Below are 17,382 nucleotides of genomic sequence, written 5' to 3' on the forward strand. Positions count from 1 at the left end.
TCTCTCTCTCTCTCTGTCTCTCTGTCTCTGTCTCTGTCTCTGTCTATCTCTCTCCTCTCTCCTCTCTCTCATTTCTAAACGTAAGAACTTTTGAAACTTTGAAACTGGAGTGTAAAAGCATGAGCTTTCACAACATTAAGCAAGAGTAGAGCAGATCTAACTTAATTAAGCTAAGATAAACTATTGCCACCCAGGCAGCTTAAAAAATTGAGTGATTTCTCAACATATCATGGAATAGGAAGACCTAATAAACAGACCTCACAAAAGATTATAGCTGTATGTATACTGATCTCAATTTTATACTTTACCTACCACATTTGTTACAGACTATCCTTTCATGGAGACTGCAATAATGTGATCAGAGAGCTCTGTAATATTGACAAGAGGCAGTGTGAATCTCATGAATATAAAAAGACTGCTTTGGGACAGTGTTAAAGAGAAATTGATGGCTTTAATAATGTCAGAGACAAAAGGCATTGGACAGGCTCAGTAGCATTTAAAATATTTATTAAACCCAGTCTGTAATTTTTCATAGGAAAGTTGCTTTAATGACAAAGAAAGTCATAATACAAACAGAACAATCCAGATGCCGCTGTGAATCAGCACTCGTTCAGACACATTTATATTCCTACCCTCAAGCTTTCTCAGAATCCTTCCTAACAGTTGCAGCTGTTTGAATAATTTGTGGGAGAGCTGTGAAAGAATTCTTCAAAAGAGTTGAAGATAATGGCATAAAACAAATGAAAAGCAATCAGTGACCTGACTGTGGACCTTCAGTTGGAATGAAGTCATGACTTTGGTCTACATCTTTGACCCTAGTTAAAATCTGGCTCCCATGACAGTCAGGCTCTGCTGTTTCCATACTGACTTGACAAATGCAGCAACTTCTAAGAAAAATTATAACCTGAATATATAGAGATTGAGGCAGAAGCATCTTTTTTATGTTTAAAAACATTATTTCTACTTATACATTTAAAAAATACAAAGGGTATTCTAAGTTTCTGGGCTAATATCCACTTATCAGTGAGTACATATCATGTGAGTTCTGTTGTGATTGGGTTACCTCACTCAGGATGATGCCCTCCAGGTCCATCCATTTGCCTAGGAATTTCATAAATTCATTCTTTTTAATAGCTGAATAGTACTCCATTGTGTAAATGTGCCACATTTTCTGTATCCATTCCTCAATCCATTGAGGGACATCTGGGTTCTTTCCAGCTTCTGGCTATTATAAATAAGACTACTATGAACATAGTGGAGCATGTGTCCTTCTTACCGGTTGGGACATCTTCTGGACATATGCCCAGGAGAGGTATTGTGGAATCCTCTGGTAGTACTATGTCCAATTTTCTAAGGCTATGAAGAAAATATATTCTCTTTAGATGTTTTATAATGTTAAGTTAGAAAATTATTTTAGGATAAAATTGTTCTGTTAGACTTTTCCTTCCCTGTCACTCAAATACAATGAGTATTGTGAGCCTTTGAGAATATTTCCACATACTTGACAACTTTATGTGTATCTTCATTAAATACAGTATCATTTTCTGTTGACCATGGTAAGTATACTTTCATATTAATACCAAAATTTCCAGAAAGACCTAAGTAAATATAGTTATAAATATTATACTTTATTTTATCTGTATTGTGAGTTCTCCATTTTGAGTATCAGAGTCTTATTTATACATTAAAGTTTATGTAAAGATTCATTAAAATGTCTCACCCTTTACTCCTGGACTCCCTATGCAGTATTTTTTCATTTACATTTTGTATATGTGAACTGTTACTCAATTTTTGATTACCTTTCTCCAATTTATTTATAATTAATATTTATTTTAACTAAATAGTGGAATAATATTCAATTTCCTTGATAATTTCTACTGCAGTTCATTGTGAAATTCTATAGGTGTATTCAATTACCAGACAATCATACTTTAAAAGAAAAATTTTAATATGTTTTTAATATTGTTAGTCTGCCAAATGTAATACAACTAAAAGTTTATCTTAGAGTTTTAATATAGACTAATTGAGGCTCAGTAGAACCATAGAAAGAGCCATATTTTATAATCAGTACTAGGTGATAAACATTTCATTTAGAAACACTATATTTTTGTTGTTGTGTTTGGCCATTGCAAACTCAGAATACTTCAATGTGTATAGTGGTTTGATCTTGCTTGTCTTAGGTAGTGGCACTATTAGGAAGTGTGGCCTTTTTAGAGGAAGTGTGTCATTGTGTGTGGGGGCTTTAAGACCCTCATCATAGCTGCTTGGAAGCCAGTCTTCTAGTAGTCTTCAGATGAAAATGTAGAACTCTCAACTCTTCCTGCATCATGCCGACCCTGGTGCTGCCATGCTTCTACTGTAATGAAATAGGTTGAACATCTTAACCTGTAAGCCAGCCCCAATTATATGTTGTCTTTATAAGAGTGGTCATGGTGTCTGTTTATAGCAGTAAAACTCTAACTATGACCACATGTTAATATAGAAAAGAGAGAAATGGAAGATGGATAGTAATGTAAGTTTGCTCAATTTAATTTTTTTCTTTGAAAAATCTTTTAAAAAGGTGAAAATCCTATATTTGCTTAAAAAATTTGCACGACTAAAATTCATGCATTCAAATCATTTGCGGGCTCTTACATTTTATAAAAATTCAGTTATGTTTTGTGAACAACTTTAACAACATGTACTCTAGTAAATAATTTTGCATATGTACACAACTTTATATCATTCTCTAATATTTTCAGTACTTTTCTATGTATGTGTGTATATGTATTACACATATGTGTATTCACATGTGTATAGGTAGTTCTCAGTGTTCATGAAATTTTTGTACATTAGTGTGTAGCTTTAAGCTGATAGCAGGAATCTTCATCAAGAATTCTTCAATTTACTGAATCAGGTTCTCTTGTTTACCTTGAACTCTCCAGTTCTGGCAGTATAACTTGGCAGCTTATCTTGGGCAATCCCATCAATTTATCCATTGTGCAATTTGTCAGCTCACAATTTGGCAATATTGTATGGGATAAGTCAAGCATTTCAAACTAGTATGGTTGAAAATAATCCATAAGTTGACTTGTGGTTTTTAGTCTTTAAGAGATATCAAATATGAAGAAACATTGAATTTACACATGGTACCATCACACAGCTAACATCTCTGTGTGCAGGAGGCTGAGGAAGGATTATAAGCATTAAGTTCATCCAAATGGAGAAAGGAGGATACAGCCTTAGCTCCTGACTGCTGGGGATGTGGGGAAAAGAAACAAACTAAAAAGGAGAAGCAAAAAAAGAACAACAAAGAGAAAAATCAGAAATGTACTATATCTTTGGGCTAAAGTATAATTTGAAGAGACTTGCCTTTGTTAGGGTTTCTAAACTATTATGAAACACCAGCGGCAAAAGCAAGTTGGGAGGGGAAGTATTTGGCTTACATTTCTACACTGAAATCCATCACTGAAGGAAGTCAGGACAGGAATTCAAACAGGGCAGGAACTTGGAGGGAGGAGCTTATGCAGAGGCCATGGAGTGGTGCTGCCTACTGGCTTTCTTGTCCTGGCCTACTCAGTTTAATTTCTTATGGAACTATAGCCCAGAGATTGCAGCACTCACAATGGGCTGTACCTTCTCCCATTTAATTGTTAATTAAGAAAATGGCCTGCAGCTGGATTATAAGGAGGCATTTTCTCAATTGATATTCTTTTTTCATACGTCACTAGCTTGTGTCAAGTTGATGTGAAACTAGCCAGGGCCACCCTTTAACATAGGTAAGATCTCTTCCCTATGCACTAAAAGTTAAACAAAATGACTAGTTCATAGTGACTTCCTACTAAAAATGTCTATCTTGGAAGAACTTGAAATATTCTTTGTAGGATTATTAACTTTTGAATGTAAGCTGCTACCAATCCTAATATACTATATAACATGTTTATCAGGAATGAATCCGTTTTTAAAGTTGTTGCTTGTTGTGACTGAGGTTCAGTTTTTGCTATACTAATCTCTGATTACCCTCTAACTCTGTTGTTGACCATCATTTAATGACAGTAGAATGTCTGAGATGTATATCAGAACAAGAATCTTGTGTTTTCTCCAAACATAGTTCATCTGAGGACTAAAAATTCAATAATGCAAGTTTAGTATTCAATAGTTTTGTTTCTCTGAAGTCAGAATACTTGGTCAATCAGTGCAGGTAATAATTCAGCAAGAGATTGATCTTCTTGAAAACCTTTTCTTTGGTGGTGAGGATTAGTGTAACTGGAGGCAGTCTTCATAAAATTTATACATTTTACATGGATAATGTAGAATCCATCTTTCTCTTTCAGTTGATTGATATTTACTTTTTAAAACTATCTAATATATTTATGCTGTCTCTTATTTTCTGTCCTGAAACAAAAAGGCCACAGATTGTATTGATTCTCATTTTGGTCATAAATTCTGTGGCAAGTTACACTTTTATTTGTTAAATATTTACTAAGAGTTGTTTTCCCTTATGGATCTTTATATAAGTCTTTATTAAAAGCTCATTTTCAGACTCCCTGGTGATTAGGATGTGAGAGATGGGGTGTGCTTTAAAGATATTTTGTCCATGTTTGTGTGGGCTTGCCTATAATTTTAAAAAGCTGTTTGTTTTAAATGTAAACAAAATAAAATTCTAAAAAAGCTACTCGGTGGCAGATATGCAAATGAGACCAAGGCAAAAAGTATCATGAACCCCTTGAAAAATGTAACTGATATATCAAAACAAATTATTTAAGTTGTACTAGATTTGGAAAAACAACTAGGTACTACCTCCCCATTATGACTAGGTTATGGACTTTTTGTTGTTTTTGTTGTTTTTTGTTTTGAATTATATTGCAGGAGATGAGATAGAGTAAACTTGCTGCAGTTATGGATTTGGATTTCTATGAAATTCCCATTTTTATGAATGCTAAAGACTGTACCAAGATATTCCAGCCTGCAGAACTTTCTAAGATCTTTCAATCCTGTTTTATTTTCATTACAGCTGATGACAGCCTACTTTTGCATTGTTACAGCATCACTGAAAGAGAACTAAGGATTCTGGAATTATTGGTGTACCTGCAGTCTGGACCCTGTTACAGAGATTGCCATCTGATTTACATGGGGTTTCTAGTGTCAGTAGATCTTGACAGATGATACTTTCCTTGTGCCATCAGATTTTTATTAGCAGCAGAGCACTACAAGCAGGTGCCATGAAATTAAATTTTGCCCAGATTTAAATACTAAGGTGATTCTTAAATTTATTGTTACATAGGATTCTGACAATTTAGACATATACAACGTATTAAGGACAAAGGGTAGAAGGTGTCCTGTTTTTGTTTGTTTGTTTATTTGTTTTGTTGTGTGTGTGTGTGATAACATATTATTACCAAAAGACTTATAAAACAGTTTTATTTTTTTTTGTTTGTTTGGTTTTTTTTTGTTTATTTTGGTTTTGTTTTTTGACTTACACAAGAGGGAGAGCCTTCAGTGTCACAGAAGGTACAAGAATAAATGACAGAAGAAGGAAACTTAAATTTCCTATCCTTATCCTCAAGCACAAAGCAGGGAAAGTGACCTGCAATAGGTGTGAGGAAAAACACTCAAATCATGACCCTGATAACATAGTTCCACCAGCAAAGCTACAGGTGGAATAGGTCCCATAATATCCCAAGCAATACCAGCAAGTGGGACTAAGTGCCAAAATACATGAGCCTCTCTGGGGCATTTCACTAATTTTGCTTTGTTTTTATTTTAGGGAACATAATTTAATTAGGATAGTTCTCACTTCCATTTCCTCCATCCAGCCCCTCTGATATAACTCTCACTGCTCTCTTTAAGGTTTCATGTATTCCTGGTAGTGGTGGGGAATACCCTCTGTACTGGCTAGTTTTGTGTCAACTTGACACAGGCTGGAGTTTTCACAGAGAAAGGAGCTTCAGTTGGGGAAATGCCTCCACGAGATCCAGCTGTAAGGCATTTTCTCAATTAGTGATCAAGCGGGGAGGTCCCCTTGTNGGTGGTGCCATCTCTGGGCTGATAGTCTTGGTTCTATAAGAGAGCAGGCTGAGCAAGCCAGGGGAAGCAAGCCAGTAAAGAACATCCCTTCATGTCCTCTGCATCAGCTCCTGCTTCTTGACCTGCTTGAGTTCCAGTCCTGACTTCCTTGGTGATGAACAGCAGTATGTAAGTGTAAGCCAAATGAATCCTTCCTCCCCAACTTGCTTCCTGGTCATGATGTTTTGTCCAGGTATAGAAACCTTGACTAAGATACCCTCTTAGAGGCAAGGGGGAGGAAGAGTGAAATGAGGAACTGTGAGAGGAGAGACTGGAGGGGACAATGTTAATAAATAAAACAATAATAATAATAAAGAATAAACAATAGGGACAAAAATTAAAAAGAGAACATTATTTTTACAGTAATTGTTATTGTATGCATGTGCATATATTCCTTAGTATAGCCTGTCTAATCCACGTATTGTTAGTTATATATTATGTTACCATATAATGTTACTTATCTGACACTATGAAATTTCTTAAATAAACAATCAGATTCTATAAATGTAAATGTCCAAAACCTCATCATGCTCATAATGAGAATGTGTTTATTCCAAAAGTTCCCTTGGTCTTTAACAGTCTCAATATTTCTCAACATCCAAAATCCAAATACTCTTTTCAGAATCAAAGCTATTATGGGTACCTATAAAATCATACAGCAAATTACAAACAAGCAAACAGACAAACAAATTCACAATGAAACAGAATATACCTCCCTATTCCAATAGCCTGGCATGGGAAAATTATGATGAAATACTGGATGGGACAAAGCAAGTCCAAATCTCAAGAAACCTCATGACTAGTATCTAGGATTTTAACCACTCCTACTTCTCTAAATTTGCTGTCAGCAGCACGTATCTTTCTACTGTCTGGTTCCATTCCTTTTATGCAGTTCTCCCTGGCAGACTTCTCACTGTTCTGATATCTCCTACATCTTTAGGTCTCTATTGTAATTCAGGAATCATATCCACACCTTCATACAGTAGGTTCCCAGAGCCCTGTTCTAGCAACACTGCTACCGCATGATACACAGATAGTTCTGGCTCAGAAATACCCCGAAACCTTGAAGGAAGTGTCAATGACAGTCTCATTATTGCAACTCTCATGGCCCAAAGGCCATACCATATGACAGACATTACCACATTCAGCTCCCAGATTCACGTAGAGCTTTTTCCTCTTTGTCCACATAAGCAGCAACATTTAAACACAAATAATCAGAAATCTAATTTTAATTAAGTAATTAATTTACTTTGTATCCTGACCACAATTGTTTCTCCTTCCTCTTCTCCCATTCCTTCCTGCCCCATTCTCCCTGATATGGACATCCACTCACCCTGCATTTCTCTTCAGGAAAGAGGAGGCTTCTCATGGATAGCAACCTGCCCAGACATAGGAAGTTGTCATAAGACAAGGCACCTCTACTCCTATTGAGGTTAGACAAGGCATCCTAGCAGGAAGAAACAGTCTTGAAAGCAGACAACAGAGTCAAAGACAGCTCTGGTTTTCACTCTTAGGGGTCTCACATGAAGATGAAGGAACACAACTGTAATATAAGTGCATTGGACCTGGGAGAGTTCTATGCATGATCTTTGGCTGAAATTTCAGGCTCAGTGAGCCCCTATGGTACCAAGTAAGTTTACTCTAGGTTTTCTTGTAGTGTCCTTGATAGGACACTACAAGCTGTAGCAATCCTTCCTGTTCTTACTCAGAATTCCTCAAGCTCCACCTAATGCTTGTCTGTGGCTCTATGTATCTTTTTCCATCAGTTTCTGGTTGAGGCTTCTCTGATGACAAATATGCTAGGCTTCAGTTGTAGGTTGACCTCTCCTTCAGTTCCTGCTCAATCTTTTCTTTACCATTCTATATCTGGTATGCAGGACAGATTGTAGGTAGAAGGTTCTGGGACTGGGTTGTTGTTCCAATCCCTCCATTGGAAGCCTGGCTTGGTTATAGGAGATGACTGGCTCGGGGTCCATATTCTCCATTGCTAGGAGTCTTAGCTAGGGTCACCTTCATAGACTCCTGGAGGTTTCCATTTAGCTTGATTTCTAGCTCATCCCAGAGATGCGTTTGGGCAGCTGTATTTGTAATTGCATGAAGCTGAAATCAACCAGGATGTCCCTGAACCAGAGAATGAATAAAGAAGATGTACATTTACATAATGGAGTATTACTCAGCTTGTAAAATCCATGACCTCCTGAAATTTGCAGGAAAAGGTATAGAACTAGAAAAGATCATTCTGGCTGGGCAATGGTGGCATATGCCTTTAATCACAGCACTTGGGAGGCAGAGGCAGGTGGATTTCTGAGTTTGAGATCAGCCTGTTGGTCTACAGAGTAAGTTCCAGGACAGCCAGGGTGGGATATACAGAGAAACCCTATCTCGGGGGAAAGAAGAAGAAAGAAGAAGGAGGAGGAGGAGAAAGAGGAGGAAGAGGAGGAGAGGGAGAGGGAGAGGGAGAGGGAGAGGGAGAGGGAGAGGGAGAGAGGGAGAGGGAGAGGGGAAGGGGAAGGGGAAGGGGAAGGAGAAAGAAGGAGAAGAAAAGGAGAGATCATTCTGAGTGAGTTGTACCATACACAGAAAGACAAACATGGTATGTACTCACAGGTGGTTATTAGCCATAAAGTAAAGGAAAAAATGCAATAATCTACTGACATAAAGATCTTAATTAATTAGGAGGGAACAAAAGGAACCAGTTGAATCTCACTGAGAATAATAGAATGGACAAATGTGGAGCAGGACTGGACTAGGTAAGAGTGGGTATGGGAGCAAAAAGGATTGGAATCAGGGAAGGACAGAGGGAGAATGTAGCAGCAACTTTTGAATGTTTAATTAATGACTTCTTAGGATCAAGCAAGCTTTTAGTCTTTCTACTTTCATGAGTTTGAATTTTGACTATGGGCATTTTGACACAGGGTCACCATTGTGTTTTAATAAAAAGAAAATGAAGCCAGGGATATATTTGATAGAGTGAGATCTGAGTTATGGTAAGATGGAAGTGGGTCCCTCTTGGGTACCAGTCATACAATAGATATAGTATGCAACAGAATTTATTTAAGGCATGGGGAATGGAAGTGAGGGAGTAGAGACAGAAAGGCAGAGAGAGAGAAAGAGAGAGAGAAAGAGAGGACACAGAGATAGAGAGAAGACAGAGAGAAGAGAGGATAGGCAGGAACACTTGAAGAGAGAAGGTGAAGGGAATGGGGAGAGATGAGACAGAAAGAGTAAGAAAGAGAGTAAGAGGCTGAGCAGAGGGTGAACAGCCCCTTGTATACTGAATAAAACCTACCTGACTGTTGCCAGGTCACTGTGGGGTGGAGCCTAGAAGGAATACTAACAGCCTTTCCATTGTTCTAGTACTAAGCAGGAGGCCTCTCCCTCATAGTGCTAATCTTAACAAATAAAGTCACATTTTCACTATTTCCCTTGGCTGTAACTTGAAGGTTTCTATGGCTCTTTATTGTTTTCTCTGCAGACTGTAAATTTTGATTTTCTGCCCCACTTATTCCTTCTAATTGTAGATATTCAGAAAGGTTACCAGTAATAGCCATTCTACAAACTACAAATTAAAAATATATTTTTCATTATTCAAGCTAATTCGTATGGAACAAGCACCTGGCAGCCATATATCTGTAAAAATATTACAAAACCCACCTCTTACCCAGTTGTTAGTGTCCTTGCTTCTCTCTGATGCTCTGAAGCTTGGCCTCCAAGGAAGCATCAGTACTGATGTTACTGATGTATTCAAGTATATAATACGTATTTGTCAAACTTTCTTAATTTCTTTATTTTTCAAACCCACCCAAAGAATTTCTTTTATTGTAAATTACTCAAACATGCCCTTGTAAATTATTGTGATATACTTGATTATGATAGGAGACCATGTTCTCTCTTTGTGTTCTAAAAATTAGAAGACTTTTCTGGAACTAATGAAGAAATCAAATTCATTTCAGTCTTCCTTAAAATGTGTATGTGGTGACTATACTGGGTGATTTTTTTTATTCATCTCTCATATATTACATCCCAACTACAGTTTCTCTTAAGTCCCTTCATTCCTCTTTGTCATTACCAACAACTCCCCTCTCCAACTCCTCTGTTTTGGAGAGAGGGGGAGAGAGAGAGAGAGAGAGAGAGAGAGAGAGAGAGAGAGGAGAGAAAGACCTCCTCCCAGGGTATCTATTGGATATTGAACATGGCTTACAAGGTACAATAAGACTAGACACAAACCCTTATATTCTGGTCATGACAGCTCAGTAGGCCAAAAATGGCCCCAAGCAAGGAAAAACAAACAAACAAACAAACAAACAAACAAGCCCTACTCATTCCCATTTCTGGGAACCCCACAAAAACACCAAGCTACATAACCATAAGCAATATGCAGAAGACCTAGCTCAAACACAGAAAGTTTGTGTTTGTCCATTCAGTCTCTACAAGCCTCTAGTGAGCCCTTCTTAGCTGATTCTGTGGGCCGTTTTCTTCTGGCTCCTACAATCCTTCCTCCTCCTCTTCAGTGGGATTATCATAGCCCTGACCAGAGTTTGTTAATAGGTCTCTGCATTTGCTCATTGTGTAATAGAAAGATTTTGAGAGATTTTTAAAAATATGTTTAATAAATCTAATAATTTAAGATGTGCTATTGAAAGACCCCCGAAGGGAGACCCTCACTCAAGTCTCGAGAATAGTGCACACCCAGTGAGACACTGAGACCGAATTTGCTGTAATCACATAAGGTAGTTTATTAACAGTGAGAAGATGGGACAAGAGCTCAAACCAGCATTCTGGGGCCGAGACTCATACACCATGCAGGGGTAGAGGAGTTCGACCCATACCCTATTTTTCAGCAGGCTTATAAAGGCAAAAACCACAAACTAGGGGGAGGATCTGAGAGGAAATAGGGGCAGACTAGGGGCGGATATTTGCTTCAAGGCACCTGGGACATTGAAACATTCTGCAGTTATTCTGAGAATTGTTTTTCTCAAAAGTTCCGGGTGATTAGGCCATCTGGCAGGGGGCAGAGGCCCAGGGTGGTAAGTTCATATTCTCAGGGCAGTTAGTATTTTTCCACTCTTCACTATCACTTTAATATTTCAGTTGTTTTTCTTTGGAAATATTTCATGTGGTATTTTAGTTTATTTTTTATTAATATTGAACAATAATTATTTTCTCTTATAATACCTGTATGGGATGGAAATTTTATTTAAGCATATTATAAGGTGTATCACAAGTTACCTAAATATTGGTTTAAAATAATATTCATCTGTTATTTGATGTTATAGCTAAAAGAAAGTAGAAACATACTGTAACAAGTGGAGGAGAGATAATAAGTTGAGAATAGCTTAGCTTGGTGCATTTTTTTTCATATATTGACCAAATCTATAGTCTTCTGAAAACTTGGGATGAGTGTTGGATCTGTTTCCAAGAGGCTCACACATATCTCTTCCCAGGGGGAATCATGGTATGACAGCTGATGCCATTAGACCTTTTTCTGTTTCCTTTTATATATGAGCATCTTTATGAGGTCTATTGAGTAATTTTGTAACATAGTAGTGAACTTACTCAAAAGCAAGTTACCAAGTAATAACTTAGTAGAATAGCCCCTTATCTATAGATTATAAGGTTTGAGACCTTGAAACATGCTGTGAATAAAAGTAAAGTTTATATAAGCACCAATGTATTATCATGGCTGATCTGATAGTCAGGACAGCTGATCAATGACTAATAGGAGGATAAGGTGTAGAGTAGAATGTGTGATTGAGACAAGACTCATGTCATTTATAGGACAAAAAGAGATAGTGTGAAATTTCACCATGTACTTACAAACAGCATGGCATTCAGAGTTCGTGAATTTTTATGTGAGTCATTTTTTTCTTTTCATGTTTTCAGAGAACAGATGGGTATGATTAACTGAAACCATAGCACATAGAACCTGGCGTAAATCAAATCTTCTCTATATGTTTATGTCTGAATGTTCCATACTTTGCACTGTTGCCATGTAACTGTGAAGCATTAAGTGCAGCCTACCCTGAAAGGTGAAGAGAATGAGTCTTCACGTTTTAAAGACAACTGTGACAAAGAATGTGGAGAAAGATGTTGTTCCTATTAGTGACCTATACCTGACACATCATTTTTTTTCCTATTAGCTGGAATACTTTTTATAAAAGGTCATTACTTCTCTATTTTAGTGAAACAATACAATCATCTTTAATGTAATAGCTTTGACTAGTAGGTTTAATTTTGGTAAATGTTATAACTTTTTGATGTTGAATTATGTGTGTAGATTTTGATAGAAAGCCTGATATGATATGTATTTGGCACAATATTGCAAGATCATAATTATTATATAATCCTACAGCACCACTTCCCAAATAAGTCTTATGTTCATCCAATTAGTAGATTTTCTATTTTTTCCTCCTAGCTTCTGCAAATTTGTTTTGACACATTTATCCATTTTGCTGCTTTTTCAAACTGCTGGACTGTTTTTGTATATGATCTTTTCTCTCAGACTAATTTCTTTTAGCATTAGGTCTTCAATATTTGTGTTATATCAATTTTAAAAACTTTACCCTGCTGAAATTATTGTATAATGTAATAAATTCACACGTTTTCATTCACTAGCCAGTACTGATTTGTAGTTTTAAATGTTTTTAACTTGTCTTGGATTTTACTTTTGTGATCCCAATTGAAGCTCCTAACAAATGATTTTGCAAGTACAATTACAAACAGGTTAGTATCTACAGGAAGCTAATCCTGCAAGAGTTTAGATTGCAGGTTCTGGGTAGACAGTTTATGCCCCTTCAGCTTTAAAACATTTTATTGGTTTCTTAGTGATGTTATGATAAAATACACTGACAAAACCAACTTGAGGAAGAAAGATTTAATTTTGCTCATGGTTCTAGACTAAGAGTCCATAATGATAAGAAAGCCATGGCAGCATGTGGCAGGAACAAGAAGATTAATCATACTTCAATCACATACAGGAATCAAAGAGAGTAAGTAAGTGGTAGTGGAACAAGTTTACAAACCCTATGTCCACCCTCAGTGACATTCTTCATCCATCAAGGCTACAACTTTTCTTCCCTTTCCTTTCCTTTCCTTTCCTTTCCTTTCCTTTCCTTTCCTTTCCTTTCCTTTCCTTTCCTTTCCTTTCCTTTCCTTTCCTTTCCTTTCTTTTCTTGTAATTTACTTTATTTACTTACCTTCTTACTTACTTATTTTTTATTTATTCACTTTACATCCCACTCACTGTCCCTCCTCCTGGTCAGCCCCTCTCACAATCCTTCCCCTATACCCCCTTGCCTTCTCCTCTGAAAGGGTGATGGCCCCTGTGTATGCCCCCACCCTGGAGCTTGGGTATCCTCTCCCATCATGGCACTCTGTGTGATTAGACACATCTTCTTCCACTGAGGCCAGACAAGACAGCCCAGCTAGGAAAACATATTCCAGGGACAGGCAACAGCTTTGGAATAGCCCCGGCTCCAGTTGTTTGGACGCACATTAAAACTAAGCTTCTCATATGCTACCTATGTGTGCACATGCAAGGGCGGAGTGTTGATGCAACCCTGTATCTTCTTTGGTTGGTGGTTCAGTGTGTCTGAGAGACCCAAGGATCCAGGTTTGTTGACTTTGTTGGTTTTACCGTGGAGTTCCTATCTCCTCTAGGCATAGTCCCTTTCACTGGCAGTAGCTCACAAGCTAGTCTGGCTGTCCACTGAGTGCAAGGATCATTCATTTATTCTCAATTACTCAGATACTTGCCCCTCTATACCTGGCTTTTTATTAATGTACATTCTGGGCTACTTCACTCAAGGCCCACGTTTGTGTGTCCAGCATATTAAAGACTAAAACTGTCTCCTGGCTGTCCTCCTTTCCTACCATTCTTATTGCTATAGATTTATACTTATTTTATATACATGAGTTTTCCCCTCTATGTATGCATGCATATCATGTGTATTTTTAATTCACACTAAGGTTAGATAAGAGTGTCAGATTCTCTAAAACGAATTGCATGATTGTGAACTACCATGTCAGTGCTGTCAATTAAACCCATCTTCAGCATTTGGCACCATTGCTTTTAGCCACTGAGCCACATTTTCCAGTACCCTCTTCATCTTCATTGATAATTTCCTGTGATGATCCAAAAAAAATTGTAATTCAATTGAGATTTAAGTCATTTGCTTTTGTGTTGATGCTTGTGATTATGTGGGTCATAGCTTTGGCATTTTCATCAAATTCAATGATAGAATGAGTGACTATGCTTTCTTTCTTTTCCATTTTTTTGTGAAACACACTGTTTATTCCATAAATAGGGATAAGTTATGTATGAATAGCTTAGTAAAAGATGATGATATATCATGATAACAACTTGATACTTTTATCATTTTATTAGTTTTATTTTTGTGATTATAATTTAATCATATATCTCCCTTCAGGCTATACCCTTCAAACCCTCCCATATGCCCTTTCCCATTTTCCTTCAAATTAATAGTCTGCTTTTTCTCTGATGGTTATTGAATGCATGTATGTATGTGTGTGCATATACGTATTCAAAATTATAACCTGTTCAGTTCATATAACGCTACTTTTTATACTTCTTTTGAAGACCTATTTCATAGGATTTATAATATTTGATTTTTATATTTAGAACTATGATTCAGCTTGATTTAAATATTATATACATACAATATATATAATTTAAATATTTTATGAAGTAGGACTTATAATGTTTGACATGTACATTTAGAGCTATGATTTAACTTGAATCAAATTATATACACATATAACATATATTATGTATATATACATCTAAATATATTATGATGGAGTCAAGTTCATATACCTGGATGGATTAACTGTTCTACTGGACATTATCTTGGCACTACGTGAAATAACAGTTGACCATAGTAGTGCCTGGTTATTTGTGGGCTTTCAACTATACTCCACAGTTCTCTGTGATTATCCTCATGTCAGTATCTCACAGCTCTAACAACCAACATGGGGTCCCTTTAGCTTTCATTCTACTTTTTGAGATTATTTTGACCACTTGGAGCTTCTTTTAACTCATCGTGGATTTGAGCATTATCTATTACACTTCTATACAAAACTGAATTTAAAGGTTTATTGGGGGTGAACTTACATATTCAGATAAATTTGGGAATAGTAAATTCATCAATAATGTTTTCATTTTACCAACTAATTGTCTTTATTCATTTTATTTACTTTAAATCTTTGTTATAATGTTTTCTTGTGCTTAGTGTAATGTATTAGGTGCTTTAAACAAAATTTATTGGTAATAATTTGGGTTTAGTATACTATTATGTATAAGATTTTATTAATTTCTAAATGTACTGTTGCAAAGGAATGTATTCCTTTCTAGCTACGTACTTACTTATTCAAATAACTCAGTCCATTCGGTTTTAGTTCATTATAATGCATTTTAAGTGTCAATTTAATGACTAAGTCATCCTTTAGTTGGCCTATTTCAATATTATATTTTCAAGATTTTATAGTTTTTGAAACATTATATATCATGTTTGAATTGTGGTATATATATATATATATATATATATATATATATATATATATACTCAGAATTACCTGTCATCCAAAAATCCCCAGGACATTTTAGTAGATACATATGATATGCCAGGAAACTAATTATAGAACCTAATAAAGATATTTAATTCATAAGTGATCATCTTACATTTTGTCTTTATTTTCATAATCAAATGGTAAATTCTGATTATTTACCCATGTTTTTTCTCCCCTTTAGTTCCTCCAGTTATCCGAGTGTATCCAGAGAGTCAGGCCAGAGAACCTGGTGTAACTGCAAGCCTGAGGTGCCATGCAGAGGGCATACCAGACCCTCAGCTTGGCTGGCTGAAGAATGGGATTGACATTACACCGAAGCTCTCCAAACAGCTCACACTTCAAGGTGCCTGTTTCTTGTATTCCTGTCATTAAATAAGTGTGCACATCTATTTGAATAAAATTTAGACAAAATTCAAGACAGAACAAATGTGAGACAATGAGCTATTGCAGCAACTCTTGGCAGTAGTATAACATGGCTGCAGCTAAGATAAAACTGATAGAATTTTCTAATATGTTTATTGTTGTAAATAATAGTCTTGTCATTGAGATTAATATAGGGTGCCACTAAGTGAGCTGCCTAATTTATATGTCTTTTGATTAATTGGTCTTCAATTGTTTCTTTGCTTCCTGGTGACATCTTGAGTGTGTTTATCAACCTCTTCAGATTGAAGTATCACTTCTAGAGTTCTCTGAAGAACTAGGGTGGATGTAGTGGTTAAACATTCCTTTAATCTGCCTTTTTTTTTTTTTTAACGTGGAAGGTTTTTGTTATTGCTGCTTTTTGTTTTTGTTTTATTTCTCCATTAATTTATTGCATACTGTTCTGAGTAGTGTGGGTTGCCAGTTGTGGCCTTTCAACACTTAAAATGCATCTTTCTAGTCACCTTCTGGCTTTAAAAGTTTCTGTCAAATAATCAGATTTTATTCTGATGGGACCACGTTTGTAATTGACATCTCTCTCTTGCAGTTTTCAATATTCTTTTATATATCTGTGCCTTTAATACTACAACCATGATATGTGATAGAAGTTTGCTATGATGATATTGAGATATTCATTTTCAGTATTAGTTAAGCTTTTTTAATGATGCCATCTCTTTTTATTGAATTATATTTTCATAAGTTGCTATGAATTCATTGTTAATTTAGTTATCATTCATTAATTTATTTTTTGTTTTTGTTTTTGTGAAGCACAGCCATGTCATGTTGATGTTCTCTGAACCTAGTTATAATCATTTTCTGGAATTCTTTTTTTTTTTAATTTATTAATTACTTTATCATTGTTTGGAATTCTTGTTTGCAAGTTCTTCCAGCTAGTTCTCACTGGGGATCTACAGTTGTCCACACCAGGTATAAAGATATTGGGAAAACTGGACATGTGGGCCAGGTCTTCATGATCCAGTGACACTCATCATCAGAAATTTGCCCTGAATGGTCAGTGTCTGGGGACTCTACCTGCATACATCAAGAACTAGAGCATAAAATTTATGTATTTATAATGTTTATATATCTGTGTCTGTAGCCTAGCCACAAAGGCTAACCAAAATAATAGAAATAGAATAAAGAGAAGTCCAAGTATCCTTCACTCCTGCACTATTTTGCCCATTTGTCACAGTAACCTATTTTATACATACTTGTATCTGTTGTCTTCCATGAAAATCAGGGAGATAAATGTTACAAGTTCTTCATTCTAGACTGAAACATAAAAGTAGAGTCTCAGACAAAAAAGTTATTTTCAGTGATCAACATAAG

General features: G+C 36.1%; 1 protein-coding gene across 4 annotated transcripts in view; it reads left to right on the plus strand.

Annotated features, from left to right (window-relative positions):
• Nucleotides 1–17,382, plus strand: part of Fstl5 (follistatin like 5) — a 591,337-nt gene that overhangs the window by 461,619 nt on the left and 112,336 nt on the right. For all 4 annotated transcript variants that reach the window (XM_021158305.1, XM_029475620.1, XM_029475621.1 and 1 more), the window contains one exon: nt 15,815–15,976. In XM_021158305.1, the coding sequence (XP_021013964.1) occupies nt 15,815–15,976 (162 nt within the window). The remainder of the gene's footprint in view (nt 1–15,814; nt 15,977–17,382) is intronic.

Source organism: Mus caroli, chromosome 3, assembly GCF_900094665.2.
Source record: "Mus caroli chromosome 3, CAROLI_EIJ_v1.1, whole genome shotgun sequence".
NCBI lineage: Eukaryota > Metazoa > Chordata > Mammalia > Rodentia > Muridae > Mus > Mus caroli.